At 35.3% G+C, this 20,372-nt stretch overlaps 2 protein-coding genes across 14 annotated transcripts; both read right to left on the reverse strand.

Moving 5' to 3' along the window:
- Window positions 1-228: 228 nt before the first annotated feature.
- On the reverse strand, window positions 229-7,748 carry LOC127242942 (scarecrow-like protein 3). 13 transcript variants are annotated; one of them, XM_051262713.1, is made up of 9 exons: window positions 7,434-7,747; window positions 5,838-7,305; window positions 4,405-4,976; window positions 3,972-3,999; window positions 3,794-3,870; window positions 1,345-1,549; window positions 1,180-1,228; window positions 761-1,094; window positions 229-688 (listed from the first exon to the last, which is right to left on the reverse strand). In XM_051262713.1, the coding sequence occupies exons 2-3, from the start codon at window positions 7,271-7,273 to the stop codon at window positions 4,964-4,966; spliced, it is 1,449 nt and encodes a 482-aa protein (XP_051118670.1). In that variant the 5' UTR covers window positions 7,274-7,305; window positions 7,434-7,747; the 3' UTR covers window positions 229-688; window positions 761-1,094; window positions 1,180-1,228; window positions 1,345-1,549; window positions 3,794-3,870; window positions 3,972-3,999; window positions 4,405-4,963. The 13 variants fall into 13 exon arrangements, with proteins under 13 accessions (XP_051118670.1, XP_051118672.1, XP_051118666.1 ...); XM_051262709.1 differs by having other exon boundaries at window positions 230-688; window positions 761-1,091; window positions 3,949-3,999; XM_051262708.1 differs by having other exon boundaries at window positions 230-688; window positions 3,949-3,999.
- Window positions 236-1,101, reverse strand: LOC127242876 (uncharacterized). Its single transcript, XM_051262585.1, has 2 exons — window positions 499-1,101; window positions 236-379 (listed from the first exon to the last, which is right to left on the reverse strand). Exons 1-2 carry the CDS (start codon window positions 1,099-1,101, stop codon window positions 236-238), a joined length of 747 nt encoding a protein of 248 aa, XP_051118542.1.
- Window positions 7,749-20,372: the final 12,624 nt, after the last annotated feature.

Consider the following 20,372-nt stretch of genomic DNA (forward strand, 5'->3'; position numbering starts at 1 on the left):
TTTACAGATAATTCAATTATTCGGAACTAAAAAACATAATACAAACCACTTCAACACAAATAAATAACATGGCTGATGGATACACCAGATAGATAGATATATATATATATATATATATATTTACAAAATTATCCGATTGTTGAGATCCGGTAAAGGAACATGACACCACGATACCACTAGATGTTTTCTCCACCCGATCTCGTCCACTGGTGATTAATGAGATCATCGCGTAGTCTTACATTAGTTTCAGGATTACGAATTCTACCCATCCGAATGCGATATAAGAGACGAACATTTTCAACTGATTGCTCATGCTCGGGAAAATTTTGATTCTCTTTAATTGGTGGTGTCCAAATGGGAAGATTGTGACCACGTTCATCTTCGACAATCATAGTGTAGAATAGTACACATAGTCATTACACATAGAAGATCGCTTGTCTTTCGCATTCGAGCGGGCATGGCCAAAATACGCCATTTTTGTTGGAGTACGCCAAATACTCTTTCGATATCTTTGTGAAAAGCTTCTTGCAATGTAGTAAACGCTCGTTCTTTGGTAGTAACCGGATTGCTTATTGCCTGCATGAAAACTGCATGCTTAGGATATATACCATCCGTCAAGTAGTATGGGAGGTTGTACCGCCTCCCATTCACCTCATATTCGATCGGCGTTGCTGTTCCGTCCATATATCTGTTGAACAAGGGTGAATAATCCAAAACTGTAATATCGTTATTGGTACCGGGCATTCCAAAAAATGCATACCATATCCACAGGTCTTGGGAAGCAGCTGCCTCTAATATCAATGTCGGGTAGCCGTAGGGCCCATTGTATTGGCCTCTCCACGCCACATGGCATGCATCCCACCGCCAGTGCATGCAATCGAGAGAGCCTATCATCCCCTGAAATCTACGTTCTTTGTTTTCAGCTAATAGTCGTGCTATGTCGTCGGTGGTCGGGTCACACAAATATTGTTCCTTAAGCGTATTGATAATTGCTTCACAAAACTTTAACATAGCCACTCTTGTTGTACTTTCTCCTATCTTTATAGCATCATCAATGCTATCGAAACAAAAACCATATGCGAGGATTTGCACTGCTGCCATAATTTTTTGCAGAGGTGAAAGACCTTTACGATTTGTGTAGTTATCTTGCTAACTGAAATAAGGGTCGTTATTGCATACCTCTGTGAAAATTTTGGTAAATAGTTCCCTTCGCATTCGAAACCTTCATCTGAAATATGACTCAGGAAAGTGAGGCATCTCAAATAAATAGTTTGACCACAACACTTCATGTTTTCCTTCTCTATCCTTATATATATGATTTTGTCTCGTTGGAGCTGCCGCTACCTGGCCATTAAAAATTGCAGGCAAGACTGCCGACCATCGTTGAAGTTGTTCTTGCTCCAACAACAGTAATTGCTTTCGCCGGCGGCGGCGATGCTGTGCACATAGTTGATCTTCCCGGAGATATGCTGCTTTGCTCGAGTTATCGGATTCCTGCTCCTGTTGTCTGTCCATGGCCGACGATGAACCGCCATACAAATTGCAGAGGCTGGAATATGGCTTAATTAGTGTATTGCATGAGAAGGGGTGACTGGTTTAAAAAATGTAGAGTTTGGAATATGGCTTAATGAGTGTATTGTATGAGAAAGGGTGGCTGGCTCCTCAAGTTGGAATTGTCTGCTTCTTGAGGATGGTAACTATGTTTATATATATGTATATATACATATATCATAGAGCGATCATCCACTACACACACATAGACTTAGTATAAAATGGAGCCGTTGCTTTACTATTTTCATATAAGAAATTAATGCCATGAAAGAAAACATATACAATTAATATAAAATAGAGCCGCTAATTTACCCTTTTCATATCATAATTTAATGACATGAAAGAAATATATACATGCACATATTTATTGTCATCAAAACAAATATATATATATATATATACATTACATCATTTAAAATATGTATTGTTCCCTGCAATGCTTCAATTCAATATAGAAGTAGGTCTTTTTTCTCAATTGTCAAGTCCTACTACAATTTATTGTGATACAACATATCAATGACAATAATGTTCCTCAGCAAATATTGTCCTGCAGCTCAATTCCTTTCATAATTACATACCTTCAGTTATTCATTTACTAGCCTGCCTGCACCCGATAATAAATAGAAATCACTTCCAACAGATATTCTTCGATCATGTACTCAAAAGATTTGAAGAATAAAAGGGACAACTATCTATCTATATATTAATGGCTGCAAAACTTACATGTACTTTGCAGACCAACACATTGTAATAGTAAAATTTGGTTGATAAATGTGCACATCTACATAACACATTAGTTGTAATGAAAATATAAGACTCAAAAAATTAACGTCAACCAATGACAATAGATACAAATGCTTTTACATTCTTTCACATATACTTCGGGTGTGTTTGTTTGGGGGATTGGATTTTAAATTCACTATTAATCCCATTTTCTTCCCAAAATATCAAATCAAACACCTATTTTTCATTTTCTATATTATACTAAAAATCAATTTTACATTCAAAACATCACATCAACACCTATTTATATCACACTATACAACTATTCAAATTCAAAATTTTTACTATTCAAATTCCAACTCAAAATCCAAAATCCCAAACAAACACACCCTTCGTTTAATAAAATATCCCAATAGTTTCTGTACAATCAAAATATGCATATTGAGTCTCAATATATGTAATAAGAAGACACCAAAATATACTAAAACAAACAAAACCATAATCCCCACGGAATTAACTTTGTGAGTGATCTTTATCTGACCTCATTAGCTAACTACGAGCCATGTATTTTTCATGATACCTTATACAAAATCTCAAGTTTAACTAAGATTTTCTTCCCTCACATAAAGTGATATGCAATTTTAGCACCACGCTTTTAACATAATCTCAAAACTTGAACAACACAATAATAAGACTCAAATTCGATGAATTCCTAGTTTCCATGATACATCACATAATTTCATGGAAAAATTAGAGTTTTCATCAATGAAATACGGCAGTAAGCAACTCTTTTAACAGCAAAGTTGCTCTGTAGCATTTGTATAAAACTTGACAACAATAATTAGTGAATTAACAACCTTGCGATCAACTTTGCCGACAAATTGACAGAAACCCCAATTTTGCATTAATTAATTACTTTTGGACTATATAAATAAGGTAAATGTCCCATTCATTCTATGTAGTACACAAATGTGCATAAAAGTCCTATAAAAAAGAAAATTACCAATTAACCACATTTCATCGAAGTTAGTTCCACTACAAAAAAATAGTATATTTGTAACGGAATTCCGTCCCTAAAGATCACGTAGCTAACGTAATTTCATCATTAATTCCGTCTCTAATATCATTAGTAACGGAAAAAGTGAATTTAAAGACGAAAAAATCTCGTTACAAAAATGATATTTTCTTGTAGTGAATTCATAGTTGATTCTTTAAAATATTCCAAGTAAACAACAAGAATCGAAGCTCGAATTAAATGTATTGGAAACATGACATAATACTTATTCATTGACAAAAAGCCAATATGATAGTCTTCCTATAATCCTTACAACATCAAAATCTCAAAAACCAAAAATTTAGATCTCAAAAATCAAGGAAATGATTATACAATTAAATCAATCAATACATTTATTTCTTTCTTCCCCAAATAAATATTTGGGGATGAATACACAATAGGCACGAAAACTATCAAGAAGAAAACAGAAGCAAATATATTAACAAAAACTTCAGTATCAGTTACCAGTTCAATTTCACTCCATACAATGGATTCCCGAACACCATGGTTGGCAATTCTAATACTCCCCTAGCCTCAATAATCTGCGAAAATTAAGAGCCATCTAAGGAAATTAAAACTGAAAAAATCGCAATCAAAAATTTTTCAGAGAAGAAGGAAACGTGATTTTGCGATGAAGCGATACTCTGTCCATAGCATCCTTCGCAGCCTCCCTTCATCGGCAACAGATGCAACCGCAAACAACAGACATACATACATAGTTGTCGTACTAAAACCATAAGATATTTCACAAAAACAAATTAAAGCGAAATATAATACAAAGACAAATAATATCTAAAAAAAAGTGGGAAGGAACATCTATGAAAACGAAACTAGAAGATTTCAAATCGATTAACAACATTTTCAACCCAAAAATGCCCAAACACTAGACCTATTCCAATCAATAAGTAAAAACCAAACGAAGATGTTTATTCGAACCAAAGCCCTAGCTTTGACAACCAAACTGTGTGTTCGAATCAAACCCTAGTTTTGAGGCCCCAACATCCTCAATTTGTCAAAGCAATGAAACCAAGATTCAATCAAAGCCAAAATATAAAATAAAATTGTTGAAAACTTACCGACAGAAACGACGATCCGCAAGCTTTTCCAGAAAAGATTCGAGTTTGAAGCGGATTGGAGAAGCTTTGGTGCAAAGTGAACTTGGTGGAAGAAGAGGAAGAGATGGTGACGCGGAGAGAGAAAAAGAGAAAGAGAAAAATTTTTGGCCCGTAGCGAGGCCTCTACTTTGCCAAGCCACGGAGACGGCCGGCCGAAAGTTAACCCTCCATGGAAAAGCCACTGTATATGTTAAATTTATATGACACTCTCTAAAACGAAGGAAGCTACTCTTTACTTGGACCGTTGCAATTGCTCTAAGCAGAAATCAAGGCTCCATTTCAAAATTCACTGGTGACAAAAGGAGTTGTCATTTACCCTTCATATGGACTTTAACACTCTCGATCCTTCAATGGCTCCGCGCGACTAACCTCTCTCTCCTCATTAGTCTTGCCCGCAATACAATTTGATCAAACAATGGTTTAGATCCAACGGATGATATTGTCCGGGTGATGCATCTGGCCACGCACTCTCGATGCTAAGATTGTGACAACAGTTTCTGCAGGCCTCGGGCGCCAACCTTCAAGGATTCCAACTGCATCGACAAAGGAGCATTGATGAAAGACCAAAAACTCATCTTATGTATATACTATCGTTTTTTTATTTGAACAGGAGTTTATATTAAATATTTTGCGAAAGATAATAACATATTTTTATAGTGAATCTTTAATATTTATAATAAAAAATTTGAAACGAAACTTAAGGCAAGAGCCTAAAAAGTTTTCCTTTACAAGATGAAATAGTATATTTTACTCGACAATTCTTGGATATATATATTTTATCCTCTCAAACATGCAGAAAACGAATGAAAATCGAAACGTAAAGAGGGCGAAAACGCGACGTGCCGGCGAAGGAATCCTACAAAAACATCCATCATCATCGCCTAATTCTTCCGAGCTTGTCTTATGTTCTTCAACTCTTCAGAAGAGCATAGGTTGTCTTCAAGTTTACCAACATCTTATGTAAGAGCTTATCATCGCCGTCACAAGTATCACCGGAAACTTCCAAAACTTTCGAAAATCGACAAAAATTAGACAAATTTTTCCAAACAACAGAACCATTTTGATCAAACTTATGAGCCAACAAACAGTTAAGAACAGAAAAGAAGAAAACAAAATCGTAACAAAGATTTCTTGGTCTTAAGAAGACAAAGATTGTACAAAACACAATGTCAAATTCGAACCAAATATCTACAAAACCTTAAGTTAGCCCCTAAAAAAACGAGAGCAAAAAGAACAACAACAAATCGATCATGTTCGACGGCTAAAAACCTCCGCATATATATATCAAGATCGAGTCTTTACTCTACAAACAACGACGACAACGAATAAATTTCAAAGAGAATGTAATAAAAAAAAAACGACAAAAACTAGTCGAAACCACCCGAAAACTTCACCTCCTATACCTCCACGCCGATACGGAGAAAAGGGGTCGATCTTGCCAGCAAATCACGACGCACCCGTTCTCTTCCCTAATCTTATACCCGTCACAATTAACGCTTTGCAACAACCTCTTCGCTTGCAACATCGCGTAGTAGCTCAATGGAACGTTCGAGAAACCCGTCAAGTCGAATCGTTGGCTCCACTTCTCAAGCTTCTCGTGTCGTTCTTTCCTCTCGACTCCCTCGCACGCTATTATATTCTTAATTTCCTCCCCTAACAACATTTTCTCCATCTTCAACCTCTCCGACGACGCCCTCGGCAATGCCGATTCGAGACAATCGAACAATGCAGCGTAAAAGTACAACGATTCCGACAGCCTCTCCATCAAATTCTTCCCGTTGTGATCCGAATCCTGCTCCGTCACCACCATAACCTTCGGCGAAAGACCCCATAACGCGCCGAGAAACCCGTCGATGCTCGACGTGGGAGCGGAGGACAGCGGCGATGACGAGGCAGAGTCGGTGCTCGGGCTATGGCCATTAACCATGTCTTTTTCGAGCAAATCGCCGAGCGTATTATTCTGATTCATCTGCGCTGCAACCCTATGCAAGTTTAGGCTGAATGCATTCGACATCGGAGATCGATTGTACCGCGAATTGTCGGCAGCGGCGGAGGCGGCGGCGGCTCCGCTGCCGACGAGGGAATGCAGCTGCATAATCGAACTAATCGCCAGAGCCTCCCCTGTTTTGACACGAAGCTTTTCGATATCAAGATTGTCCAAACGACTAACCACGGGATTGAACTGAAACGACAAATCCAATTTCTCGGCTTCCTCGATTAACACATGCGCCGCCTGGTCCAACACCTCTTTCCGGCGGTGGACGCCGGTGATCCTCAGGTGCGGCGGCCCTTCGGGGCGGGCGCTGAGGTCCCGGATCAGGGCGCACCACTGAGCCGGTTCGGACACATTCAGGTCGATGACGTGGACCATTTTCTCGCCTTCCATGGCTTCGATTATTGCCTGATTAGTGATCACAAAGGCGACCTTCATGAACGGGAGATACTCAAAGAAGAGTTTTCTTACAAGAACTTCTTCGGCAAGGTTGGGGAGTTTGGTGGAATTGAAGGCCTTGTAAACGCCAGGCCAGTTTCGGAGAATCCGATCGGCGAGAGCTTCGGAGAAGTAGGAGGCAATTCGCTGCATCGTATCGCCGTCGGGAGAGGCCAAATGGGAGATTTGATCGAGGGCTATGTTGGCATTCTCGAGGCTGCCGGAGGCCACGTGATTGGCGCACGTGACCAGAAGATGGATCAAATACAGACCCCTTTCTTCAGGCTTGAGTTCTTTCAGCCATGGGTACGGACACATCAAATTTGGGGATAAGGACATCATCGGAAACATTTGGAGCGGCGAGGAGGTCACCGACGAGGATCCATCTTCTTGAAACATTTGTTCGAATCAGAAGATAAGATAATCAATCCCTAGCAAATCATAGGAACAAAAAGTAAATAAATCAAAATCCCCAAATTAACATACTCGGAACCGAAATCTTAACCTAATCAATCGAATCAAGAACTAACACAAACATGAGAAAATCGAAGAAACTCACCAAGAATCCCTTTCTCGAGCGTTTTTCAATTCACGAAAAACCCACCAAAAGCCCTACAGCAATCCCACCTCCAGATAACAAATAACTCCCAATCTTTGTTCCACAGCCTTCTTAAATAAACAAAACATACAGAGAGAGAGAGAGAGAGAGAGAGAGAAGGGTTTGCAAATATTTATTTTTAAAAATAATAATAATAAAAAAAGAATAAAGAGTTAGGGGAAAAGATTAGTCATTGTTGGACGATTTGATACATGGCAGCGTCGTGAACTAAGCGTGAGAGGGGATTTTGTCGTGACAGGCTTGGTGTCCTTTTGCCTGTTGAAGGAATATGGAATTTGTGAGAACAAGTGCCCATTTTTGTACCTTTAAGAAATTATTAATATATAATTATATATTTATATGTATATGTATGTATATTCCTTCATAGTCTTCTTTACTTATATATAGATATTATTTATTTCTTGAGTTGTAAATGGCCCCTGGCTGTCTCGAAACCTGTTGTTATTCCTTGTCTTAGGACACCCACTCGTCGTTTTCTCCTCTAACTAGGGGATAGGGGATGGAAATTTGTAGGCACCAGTGACATTGACAGCCTAGTCTTTCTTGCCAATGCCAGCCAACCAGCACAAGAACAATTACTTGGGGATTGGAAATTCCCCATAAAAATAAAAAAATAAAATAAAAGAAAGAAACTTTAGTGCAACAATTCTTGGATTTGTTGTTGTCATACTGTCATTACATTTATTCATCCTCCATGTGAAAACCCCTCCTTTGATTCATCATGTTTAGTTGAAAAAGTTGAACAATAAAGAGAAGTAGAGAACCCCCTACTCACCCCTACCCCTTTCTTGTCTTTTACTACATTTTGTAGTATACCCTAATTACAATTTCATTTTTTGCACATAATATAAAAAGAATTTCACCCTAATTAATTATGATCCCCATCTTTTGCACAAAATAATTAAAAACCCTAATCACAATCCCATCTTTTGTCAAAAAAAAAAAAAAACAAAAAAGGGTTTTGCTATTTAGTTTTATTTGTTACATGATTGATCTAATGAAACTTGCTTTATCAGCTTAGTTTGTCGAAAATTTACTCAAAACACACTTTAAGAATAAAAAGTTATAAATTTTCACTATCATAAAAAACCTTGATAATTTCACCCTAATTATAATCCCTATCTTTTGCAAAAAAAAAAAAAAAGAAAAGAAAATCTTGATAATTTCACCATAATTATAATCCCTATCTTTCGCATTAAAAAAAGAAAAAAAAATTCTTGATATAATTTCACACTAATTAATTATAATCCCCAACAAAACAAAAACCCTAATCACAATCCCACATATGGATCTTTTGTAGAAAATAAAAGAAGGGTCTTGACAATTTCACAAAAGTGAACAATGGTAAAATTCAAAATGCTCCCACCAACATTGTCACATTCAATAATACAACACAGAGATGAGAGACCACTGTGGTTGTTTTTTTCTGTGCAGACAATGACCATTGGTGTCTCTCTTCAAAATTTGGACATAACTTTTTTCTTTTCTTTTTTTTGTTAAATAAAAAATCAATTAATTTATATATATTTATTTGTTGGCTACATGCATATACAGTAGTTGTCATGGCATGGCATGGGATGGATAGGGAATCAAGGGCTGTCCTAAAGTCTTCAATATTCTCCAATCTTGACAAACCTCCAAACAAGCTCTAACAAAAGCCAAAACATCACTTGTTTTTGTCCTCTTATTTCTTGTGGGAATTGCAAGAAATTCTCCCACAACCTTCCAAACCCTCTTGTGTTTGTCTTCTTCTGCTCCCTCATTTTGTTGCTGTCTGTCTTGTCTTCCCCATTTGGGCCAAAAGCTATATATAAAGAATCTGCCAAAAGGAAATGTCAAAGTTAGCAAGATTTGCCAAATTGTTTGCAAATACACACAAACATATATATATATATATATATAATCTATCCATCCTCTCAGGCTCAGCTTTGGGCAGATGGGAATGAGAAAGAAAAAACAGCAAGAAATTGGGTGGGTGGGTGGGTGAGTAGGTCAAGAAAAGACACCTGCAATGTTGAGATGATATCAATGGTAAGTGTTTGGAAAGTATGTAAATTCCCATTAAAGTAGAGTTGGTTTTTCACCTGCTTTGATATATATGATCAACCACCATCCCATCCCATCTGCCATGCCTCAGAAGATTTCAGATCAAAGCTTAAGACCATCACCATGTTCCTTTTGGTGTATACATGTATTTTAAATTTTAATGTTTTTGAAATGAATTTGTCAAATTGGCTACGATTATATAAGAATTTAATTTGGAAAGTTTAAGTTATGTAAGAATTTTAAAAGTAGTTAAAACTGAACATTGACAATGTGATGTTTGTGATAATAAATATGTATTCAAGATATTTTTTTAAAATATTAATAAATAACGACAAAATACAAATATATATATATGTGTATATAAATAAAGCCCATTTATTATTGAATATGACTATTTGTATGAAAAATAAAATGAATATAATGCTTTTTTGAAGTCTAATTTGAAAAACTGTACAGTAAAATGAAAAGACAGAAAAAACTTTGGACAATGTTTATTTGGAATTTTGTTTTATTATACAATTTTCTATAAAAATAAAATGTTTGTTTATTTAATATTATATAGTTTAAAGTATATATATATATACTACATCCATCCAAATTCAATGAATTTTTTTGGGATTTTGTAATATATTAAAAAAATAACAGTATTGTATTAGTTAGTCAAGGTGTGTAAGCGTTTTTGATATTTTTGTCATTTGTCTTTATATATAAGGTGTGTTTGTTTGGAGGTTTGGATTTTGATTTAGATTTGAATAGTAAAATTTTTGAATTGAAATAGTAGTATGATATGATATAATAGGTATTGATATAATGTTTTGAATGTAAAACTGATTTATAGTAGAGTATAAAAAATAAATAAATAAATATTTGATTTGATATTTTTTGGGAAAAAAATTTGGTGAATAGTAGAAATATTGAAAAGTCTCACATACGAACACACCATAAAGTAATTGTATATGTAATGATATGTTTGTAATTTAAGAAAAAGTTAAGGGTATTTTGATATTAATGTATAATTATTTTTTCTAAAGTAAGAAATAAATACTTTTAAATGTGACATACCAAAATGGTCAAAATAATACTTTAAATTATAACGGATCGAATATATATTTTTTTAAGTATGTAGAATTATGATGAGATTATAGAAAAAAAAATGTACAATTTGTGTGTGAATTAATGATTTTTATTGTATAGGTGGTAAAAATAATACTTTAAATTATAACGGATGGAATATATATATTTTTAAGTACGTAGAATTATTATAAGATTATAGTGTAGACACTAAAAATATATGTCTAAAATCGCTTAAATATCATGTATTTTGGAAAAAAATAAAATTCCAATGATATAAATACATGGTATTTTATTATGCACATATGTTAATTTTTGTACAATAAATATCAACCATTAATGCAAAAATATGCTTAAAATGGAAGATATCGTACAAATATTACGTGCATAAATAGAGCCATAATAAATTTGGCAGCAAAATAAATTAATCTTGTCAATAAAGGAAGTATATAAATTAATATCTTCCAAAAAAAGACAATGATATAAAGATCTTGTCAATAAAGAAAGTATATAAATTAATATCTTCCAAAAAAAGACAATGATATAAAGATTTTGGCGAGAAATGAAGGTGCACAATCAAATCCGTCAAGAATGGAAAACAACATCTGATGGAAGATGAAAGATTATAAAATCTTTCCATACACGTGGCACCATCCGAAAAGGAAGCCAAGGCCACCCATCTCCTATAAATAGGAGCCATGGCCAATTCATTTGAGAGACCGAAGTTGCATCAAGGATTCAAGCAAAGGGTAAGTCTCTAGATTCTCTCTGTATTGTTCTTCATGTTCTTCGTGTCCTTCGAAGCGTTCTTCGTCGAAAGTCACTGATTTGGACAAATGATCCAATATTGGTTGACGAATCGATGAAGTTAACGTTCTTCGTCGTATGTCCAAGCCGGAGGAAGAATCAAAGCTCTCAAAGCCGTTGAGGAATTCGTCAAAGCCAATGGAAGGTCTTCAAAGCTCCTCTCAAAGCTTCAAGATGTTCATCGCGTTCTTCAACAAAGCATCAACTAGGCCCTCTTCGATCCAAAAGTCAAAGAGACACGCCGCCAAAAGCGTTATGGAGCACTAAATCCACCTTCTCCAAGATCAAAGCTGCGGATCGTTTAAAGAGGACATCAAATCCAAAGCTTAGGATCAAATCACCCGCACGGAGACCAAAGCCCTCCAAAAGCGGCAAAGAAAAATCAAAGATCAAAGCTGCGGATCATCCAAAGAAGACATCAAATCCAAAGCTTAGGATCAAATCGCCCACACGGAGATTGAAGCTCTCCAAAAGGCGGAAAAGGAAAACTAAAGATCAAAGTTGCGGATCGTCTAAAGAAGACATCAAATCCAAAACTGAGGATCAAATCGCCCACACGGAGACCGAAGCTCTCCAAAAGGCGGAAAAGGCAAACTAAAGATCAAAGTTGCGGATCGTCTAAAGAAGACAACAAATCCAAAGACGATGATCAAATCGCCAACGCGGAGACCAAAGTCCTCCAAAAGCGGCAAAGCCAAAACAAATGTCAAAGTCGCGGATCGTCTAAAGAAGACATCAAATCCAAAGCCGACGATCGAATCGCCAATACGGAGACTAAAGTCCTCCAAAAGCGACAAAGCCAAAACAAATGTCAAAGTCGCGGATCGTCCAAAGAAGACAAAAAATCCAAAGACGATGATCAAATCGCCAACACGGAGACCAAAGTCCTCCAAAAGCGGCAAAGCCAAATCAAAGATCAAAGCCTTGGATCATCTAAACTAAAGACATCAAATCCAAAGCTGACGATCAAATAGCCCGCACGGAGACCAAAGCTCTCCAAAAGCCGGCAAAGTCAAACTGAAGACCAAACCTCTTCGGATCAAAGAAGCCATCGAAAATCAAGTTGGAAAATAAATCGACCCGAAAGGAGAATCAAAGGACCCATTTAGAGAATATGACCCGCTTTAAATTCAAATCAAATATAATTTGTACAAATTTTGTGTTTATTAAAAATAACACAATTTTTTGTCCACATATGGAAAAAAAATGTACAGTTTGTGTGTGAATTATTGATTTTTATTGTATAGGTGTTGTAAACACTAAAAATATGTCTAAATTTAATTAGATATTATGTATTTTGAAAGAAAATAAAATTCCAATAAAATAAATATATGGTATTTAATTATTCATATATGTGATTTTTGTACAATAAATATCAACCATTAATGCAAAAATCTGCTTAAAATGGAAGATATTATACAAATATTACGTGCATAAATAGAGCCATAATGAATTTGACAACAAAATAAATTAATCTTGTCAATAAAGGAAGTATATAAATTAATATCTTCCGAAAAAATGCAATGATATAAAGATCTTGGCGAGAAAGGAAGATGCACAATCAAATCCGTCAAGAATGGAAAACAACATCTGATGGAAAAAAATTATAAAATCTTCATATTGGTCAGTCAGAACTCGCCATGTGGCACCATTAAAAAGAGAAGTCGAGGCCACCCCTCCCCTATAAATAGGAGTCATGGCTAGTTCATTTGAGACACCGAAGTTACATCGAGGATTCAAGCAAAGGGGTAAGTCTCTAGACTCTCTCTGTATTGTTCTTCATGTTCTTCGTGTCCTTCGAGGCGTTCTTTGTCGAAAGTCGCTGATTTGGACAAATGATCCAATATTGGTTGACGAATTGATGGAGTTAACGTTCTTCGTCGTATGCCCAAGTCGAAGGACGGATCAAAGCTCCCAAAGTCGTTAAGGAATTCGTCAAAGCCAAGGAAGAGCCTCCCAAGTCATCCCAAAGCTTCACGATATTCGTCGCGTTCTTTGTCAAAAGTATCAACTAGGCCCTCTTCGATCCAAAAGTCAAAGGGACACGCCGCCAAAAGTGTTATGGAGTACAAAATCCACCTCTTCAAAGATCAAAGCTCCAAAAGCCGTTGAAGAATCCATTAAAGCCAAGGAAGAACATCTAAAGTTCATCTCAAAGCTTCAAGGTGTTCATCGCGTTCTTCACCAAAGCATCAACTCGGGCCTCTTCGATCTAAAAGTCAAAGGGACACGCTACCAAAAGTGTTATAGAGCACCAAATCCACCTCTTCAAGGATCAAAGCTTCAAAAGCCATTGAAGAATCCATCAAAGCCAAGGAAGAACATCTAAAGTTCATTCCAAAGCTTCAAGGTATTCATCGCGTTCTTCACCAAAGCATCAACTCGGCCCTCTTCGATCCAAAAGTCAAAGGGACACGCCATCAAAAGTGTTATGGAGCACCAAATCTACCTCCTCAAAGATCAAAGCCGCGGATCGTCGAAAGAAGACATCAAATCTAAAACTGAGGATCAAATCGTCCGTACGAAGACCAAAGCCCTCCAAAAGCGACAAAAACAAAGGAAAGATCAAAGCTGCGGATCATCCAAAGAAGACATCAATACCAAAGCTGAGGATCAGATTGTCCGCACGGAGACCAAAGCCCTCCAAAAGCGGCAAAGACAAAGCAAAGATCAAAGCCGCAGATCGTTCAAAGAAGACATCAAATCAAAAGCTGAGGATCAAGTTGCCCGCACGGAGACCAAAGCCCTCTAAAAAGGCGACAAGGCCAAAGCAAAGATCAAAGCTACGGATCGTCCAAATAAGACATCAAATCCAAAGGCGACGATCGAATCGCTCACACGGAGACTAAAGTCCTCCAAAAGCGGCAAAGCCAAAGCAAAGATTAAAGTCTCGGATCGTCTAAAAAAGATATCAAATCCAAAGGCGATGATCAAATCGCCCATACGGAGACCCAAGTCCTCCAAAAGCGGCAAAGCCAAAACAAAGATCAAAGCCTCAGATCGTCTAAAGAAGACATCAAATGCAAAGCCGATGATCAAATCGCCTACACAGAGACCAACGCTCTCCAAAAGGCCGCAAAGCCAAATCAAAGATCAAAACACGGATCGTCCAAAGAGGACATCAAATCCAAAGCCGACGATCAAATCGCCTGCACGGAGACCAAAACCCTCCAAAGTCCCTCAAAGTCAGACCGAAGACCAAATCTTTTCAGATTAAAGAAGCCATTGAAAACCAAGTTGAAAACAAATCGACTCGGAAGGAGAATCAAATGCCCTATTTAGATAATAGGACCCGCTTTAAATCCAAGTTAAATAAAATTTGTACAAATTTTTGTGTTTATTAAAAATAACACAATTTTTTGTCCTCAAGTGTATTTGTAACTTTTTATTAAATAGTATTTATTTATTGAGCAATATTTTTGGAGACGATACTTGTTTTTTTCTTGAAATAATACAATTGAATTATTTTATGTCACAACATATATTGTAAACTTATATCTCGGATCCTTGTAATTATTCAAACAAAACCTTTTATACAAAATACGATAATGAATTAACAGAAGCAAAATTCGAATAAACCAAATTATTATAAACCGAAATCGAAAAGAAATTAGACTAATTATTAAAGCATAAAAGACACACTCTGGAATAAGGTAAATCAAATCTAAAACAAAACAAACAAGCATTAATACTCAATTAAATCAAATGAAATCAATTTGGACGAATTTGTTGGGTTTATTTCAGTTCGACCCAGAGCGATCCGACCAGACCCAATCTTGTCCGACCCGGTACAAATCAGAACTGACCCGACCCAGCTTGGGTGTATTTTAGGTTCACCAAATCAGAACCGATTTCTACCTTATCCATACGTTCTACTCGCGATTTTAAATCAGCCTCCACCGGTTCCCTTTTTTCTCGGCACTTATGTTTTTCTCCTTCGTCCGAACGGTTGCTCGATAAGGTATAGTTGTTACCTCTTTTCTTGGGATTTATCCATTACTCCCTTTAGCTATAAATATCGTTGGGTGTTCATGAGTTGTGGGTGTGGAATTGAAAAATTAGTCGCTTGGTGTTGATTATTTGTGTTCTTTCTTATTTAATGCTCCCCGGAGTTCTGTCGAATCTCCTCCCTCATAGATGTTGTGCTACTCTTTGTCCTTTGTGGGATTACGGGTCCCTTGTTCTTGAAACCCTCGATTGCTCCCTTTTGTGGTGTTGCCTCGTTGGAAGACTTGGAGTTGACGCAGAATGGATTGTGATATAAGTCTACCAAATTATTCCAGATATTTCATTTAAATTATAACACTGTTTTTTCTTTGTTTCCTTTAGTTATTATTCAGATTAATTGATACTAACCTACTAATATTCTTGGTGAAAATTATTTGGTTGAAAGAACAACCCGAATTGCCGATTCAAGGTGGGAGAACAAATTCCTAACAGTGGTATCAAACCTTTGGTTGAAATTAAACACATGTTTGACCTTGTTAAAAATTAGAATATAACTTTGCCCTAGATTTAGTAATGGAAGGCTAACACTTATTTTTATTTGTTAATTAATTTTAGGGTGAGCTGTGATTAAATTTTTTGAATCATATAATTGTGTAAATACTACTATCACGTAACTGGCTGCTCCAAGAAGAAGTTATTAGCTGACCACTACTGATAGTTAGTAAATTATGTGACATTTTTGTGTGGCTAATTGTGTGAACTTTGTGGGATACTTGAGCATTATGACAACTGTGTCTATTGTACCTCTTGACAGAAAAATTGATTTTTTTTTAATTTGGCAACAAAATATGAAAATTGTCTTAGTAACACAAAAGGTTGTCAAAGCTATTGATGATGATTTTAATTGTTTACTGACTGAAGATAGAAAAGTTAAGTTAGATAAACATGCATATTCGTTGATAATATTGAATGTATTTGACTCTGTGATTAGAAAAGTAGAAAAACATAATTATGCAAAAGAACTTTAAGAAAAATCAGAAAAAATCTATATAAAAAGGTCTTTGCCAAATAAATTATTTCTACTTGAAAATTTCTTCATATTTAAATTTGATTTAACTAAATCAATATATGAGAATCTTGATATTTTTGCTAAATTTGTTCAAGATATTAAACAAAGAAAAGACAAGAATATTGATAAATACACCCCTATCGTGCTTTTGAATGTCATTTTTGAATTTTTTTATGATGTCAAATTTGCTATTAAATATGGTAGAGTAAGGAATTAGACTTGCATGTTAATGGGAAAGGAAAACAAAAAGTTGATGATGTCTTATTAACTAGGGATAAGTCATATAATTTAGAAAATTCTGACAATCAAAATAATAAAAACAAGTGAAAAGGTAAGAATATAAAGTTCTATAATTATGGGAATAAGAATCATTTTAAAAATCAATGTCCATATCCTAAAGAAAACTTTAGTAACAAAAACGTGATGAAACAAATGTGACTATAGATGATGAGGTCGTAAGTAATGTATTTATGGTTAGAGATAATGTTTCTACTATTGATCCAGTGTGAGAAACTGAATGATTACCTAATATTGCCCTTGAGAAATTTGTTTTCAATTTGTAGCTCTATGTCGCATGCTTTTGTTGGTACATATGATGTTAGTTTAAAGTTTTTTGTTATATGTTAACTTTGGATATTGGATGGGTTGATTTTAAAACTTGGTGTTGTTTATTTTATTTGCATATATATATTTACTTTGTGCTTCTATATATACTTTTGTGTGCAATATCTATTTGGTAAGTTGCATGGATATAAGCAATGATGTCTATATGTTCCCCACTCCTGTTATGTCCTCCAAAATAATCATGATGGTCGACCAGAAACAAATGGGATATTGTTGGGTTTATTTCAGTTCGACCCAGAGCGATTCGACCAGACCTGACCATGCCCGACTTGGTATAAATCAGAATTGACCCGATCCAACTTGGTTGCTTTTTAGGTTCACCAAATCAGAACCGATTTCTACCTTATTCATACGTTCTACTTGCGATTTTGAATCAGCTCCCACTGGTTCCCTTTCTTCTCGGCGCTTATCTTCTTCTCCCTCGGTCCGACCGATTGCTTGATAAGGTATAATTGTTACCTCTTTTCTTGGAGTTTACCATTACTCACTTTAGCTATAAATATCGTTGGGTGTTCATGGGTTGTGGGTGGGGGAGTGAAAAATTAATCGCTTGGTGTCGACTAAGACAATGACAATTTCAATCGGTGAGTTACAGCATCAATATAGGTGGTCGGCGGCTTCGAACTCCAATCGACGAACAACGGCGTCTCTGAAAAATTCTCCTTCTCCACTGACGAACAACGACGAAAACATGCGACGGTCGGCGACAACTTCTTCTCTTCCAGCCGCTGCTTCCCTCCGGTGGCTCTTCTTCTCCGACAAGCAGCGCATTTCCGCTGCGCACTTCGGCTTTAGTCCAGAGTGGCATAACACGAACAACTTCTCCGATCGGACGACATCGATTTCTTTTGAACAACTATCGATCGAATTCGATCTTTCACCAAATGTCAAATGACATAGAATTTCGGCTCATGCCATGATGCGAATGACCCGAAATAACCACGCCTTAAGGTGGAGGTCGGCACGTCACTCTAAGTCTCGACACCCACCAAAATCACTCACCGAAAACCATCGTAATTTCGCTTGATTCTCCCCTCTCTATCTCACCGGCTGCTCTCCTCCTTTGTAAACCTCTCTTATGGTTTTGACCCATTTCCCCAAAAACCACCTCTATATCTATAACTAATAACTTCCCCAAAAGTAACTAACCCAACTAAAATGGGCTTAGGTTTAAGGGCTAAACAAAATGGGCCGAATCTGTTGGACAGGGCTAAGAAGTTTATCAATTTATTTTATTTATCAAAAAACTCGTTGAATTGGATCTCGAACGGCCAAAATTTTCAACCCATATTATATTCAAATTATTATTTAAATTAAAATTTACAATTAAAATATAAAATTAAATCCAAAGTAAATGATTACTTTCTCAATCTCTCACCATCTTATAATATATATGTTTCCCCAAAAAATTATCATCTTATACATATTTATTATTTGTATATTATATACAAAATTTCTTATATCTTACTAAAAAAATATATATTTCCTAACTATTTCACATAATTTTCACACCAAAATGTAATTTTTTTCTTTCTAAATTACTAACTACACCCGATGTAATAGTCTTCACAAGTTCATAAAATATTCTTACATTTAAATTAGGATAATACCTCTGAAGACTATACTTTCAAAAGTAATTTAATTTGTCAATGCATTCTTATATACTATCCATTACATGTATGATATAAATATTCTTTAATTTGCATACAAAAAATGTAAGCATACAAGTATTCTTTAATAAAGTAAGCTGATCAGTACGTTTCTATCGAGGAGGGATTATATCTTCAAAAAAATTATGTTTATTTGGTTTAGGTTGGAATTTGTATTTTAAATTTTTGATTAATAAAATTTTGTTTAATTCAATATAAATATATATTGATGTAATATTAATTTTAAATATAAAATTAATTTATTATGTAATATAAAATTTAATAAATTAATCTGATATGTTCCTTCGTCCCACTCCAAAAATCTTTTTGAAGTTTTAAAGTATATTAAAAAATAATAATTCCTCTGTTCCAATACAATAATCTTATTTACCATTTTTGATCGTTTCAAAACAATAATTTTATTTTCATAAATAACCATATGACTATAAAACTACTCTTACTTTTTCATTTTTATTACACAATAGCCACTACTTTTTACACTAATACACTCACAAGGGCAAAAAAGTCTTTTATCTATACTTTTTACCAACTACCAATATAATATCAATATTTTTTAAATCTCGTTCCCAACTCAATTAAGACTATAGTTCTTGGACGGAGGAAGTAATATTTTATTAGTTAGTGAAAGTGTATAAGAGGTTTTATATATATATTTTTTCATTTGACTTTAAAGTAATTGTAGGTGTAGTAAAGTGTATATATTTACAATTTAGGTAAAAATTAAAAAATATTTTGGTATTAATTTGTTACTCCCTCCATTCACTTTGAAAGTTTATATTTTTTTTTTGCATATTAATATTTGAATATTAATTATTATATCAAAACGTAGTACAAATCAAGAAAAAAAAATATTTTTATTAATGTCTTATAATTCTAATAGAATGATATTTATATAAAAAATTAATACAAATATAAAAATATTTTTAGTGTTAAGTACAATGATGTAAAAAATAAATATTAACTTATTAAGTAAAAAAAAAAATATTACTTTTAATAAACTAAAAAATAGATATTTTGCGATGAAAATGTAATTTTCTAATTAATAAATACTATTAGAATTTGGGTTTGAAACCTACCAACAAAACACATGACCCTAAAATTCTTGCATTGCAGCCCAATTCATCACTGTAGTTGGGTCATAGGTGAAAAAGGCTATCCTTACCTTATATACCATCCTTCTATCTTTATCTTTTGTGTCATTATAGTTAATATTAAAAATATTTTTTATTTATATAATATATTATATCATATCATTATATTTGTATTATTGTTACGTATGAAAATTATAATTAGGTTAAAAAAACCCAAGTCAGAAAGGGAGATGGGCCGATGATTGGGTCTGTTAGAACGATCAAGGAGTATTTCGAGAAAAATCGGGTGAAATACACGTATTTCTGAGGAAATAGCGGGTCGGAAGGTCCGCAGGTCGGATAGTCTGCTGGTTGGATGATCCGCAGGTCGGAAGGTCCGCAGGTCGGATAGTCTGCAGGTTGGATGATCCGCAGGTCGGAAGGTCCGCAGGTCGGAAAGTTCGCAGGTCGGATGATTTGCAGGTCGGAAGGTCCGCAGGTCGGAAAGTCCGCAGGTTGGATGGTCCGCAGGTCGGAAGGTCTGCAGGTCGGAAAGTCCGCATGTCGGATGGTC

The sequence above is a fragment of the Andrographis paniculata genome, unplaced genomic scaffold (assembly GCF_009805555.1).
Source record: "Andrographis paniculata isolate CXL003 unplaced genomic scaffold, ASM980555v1 Contig89END, whole genome shotgun sequence".
NCBI classification, from domain to species: Eukaryota; Viridiplantae; Streptophyta; class Magnoliopsida; order Lamiales; family Acanthaceae; genus Andrographis; species Andrographis paniculata.

What these genes read in the sequence shown, in the direction of transcription:
- LOC127242876 (XM_051262585.1), bottom strand. Translation starts at nt 1,101, where the DNA reads ATGGCAGCAGTGCAAATCCTCGCATATGGTTTTTGTTTCGATAGCATT. An exon ending in TTCACAAAGATATCGAAAGA is followed by an intron (nt 380 to 498) that starts GTATTTGGCGTA and finishes TGATTGTCGAAG; the next exon opens with ATGAACGTGGTCACAATCTT.
- LOC127242942 (XM_051262715.1), bottom strand. Translation starts at nt 7,273, where the DNA reads ATGTTTCAAGAAGATGGATCCTCGTCGGTGACCTCCTCGCCGCTCCAA.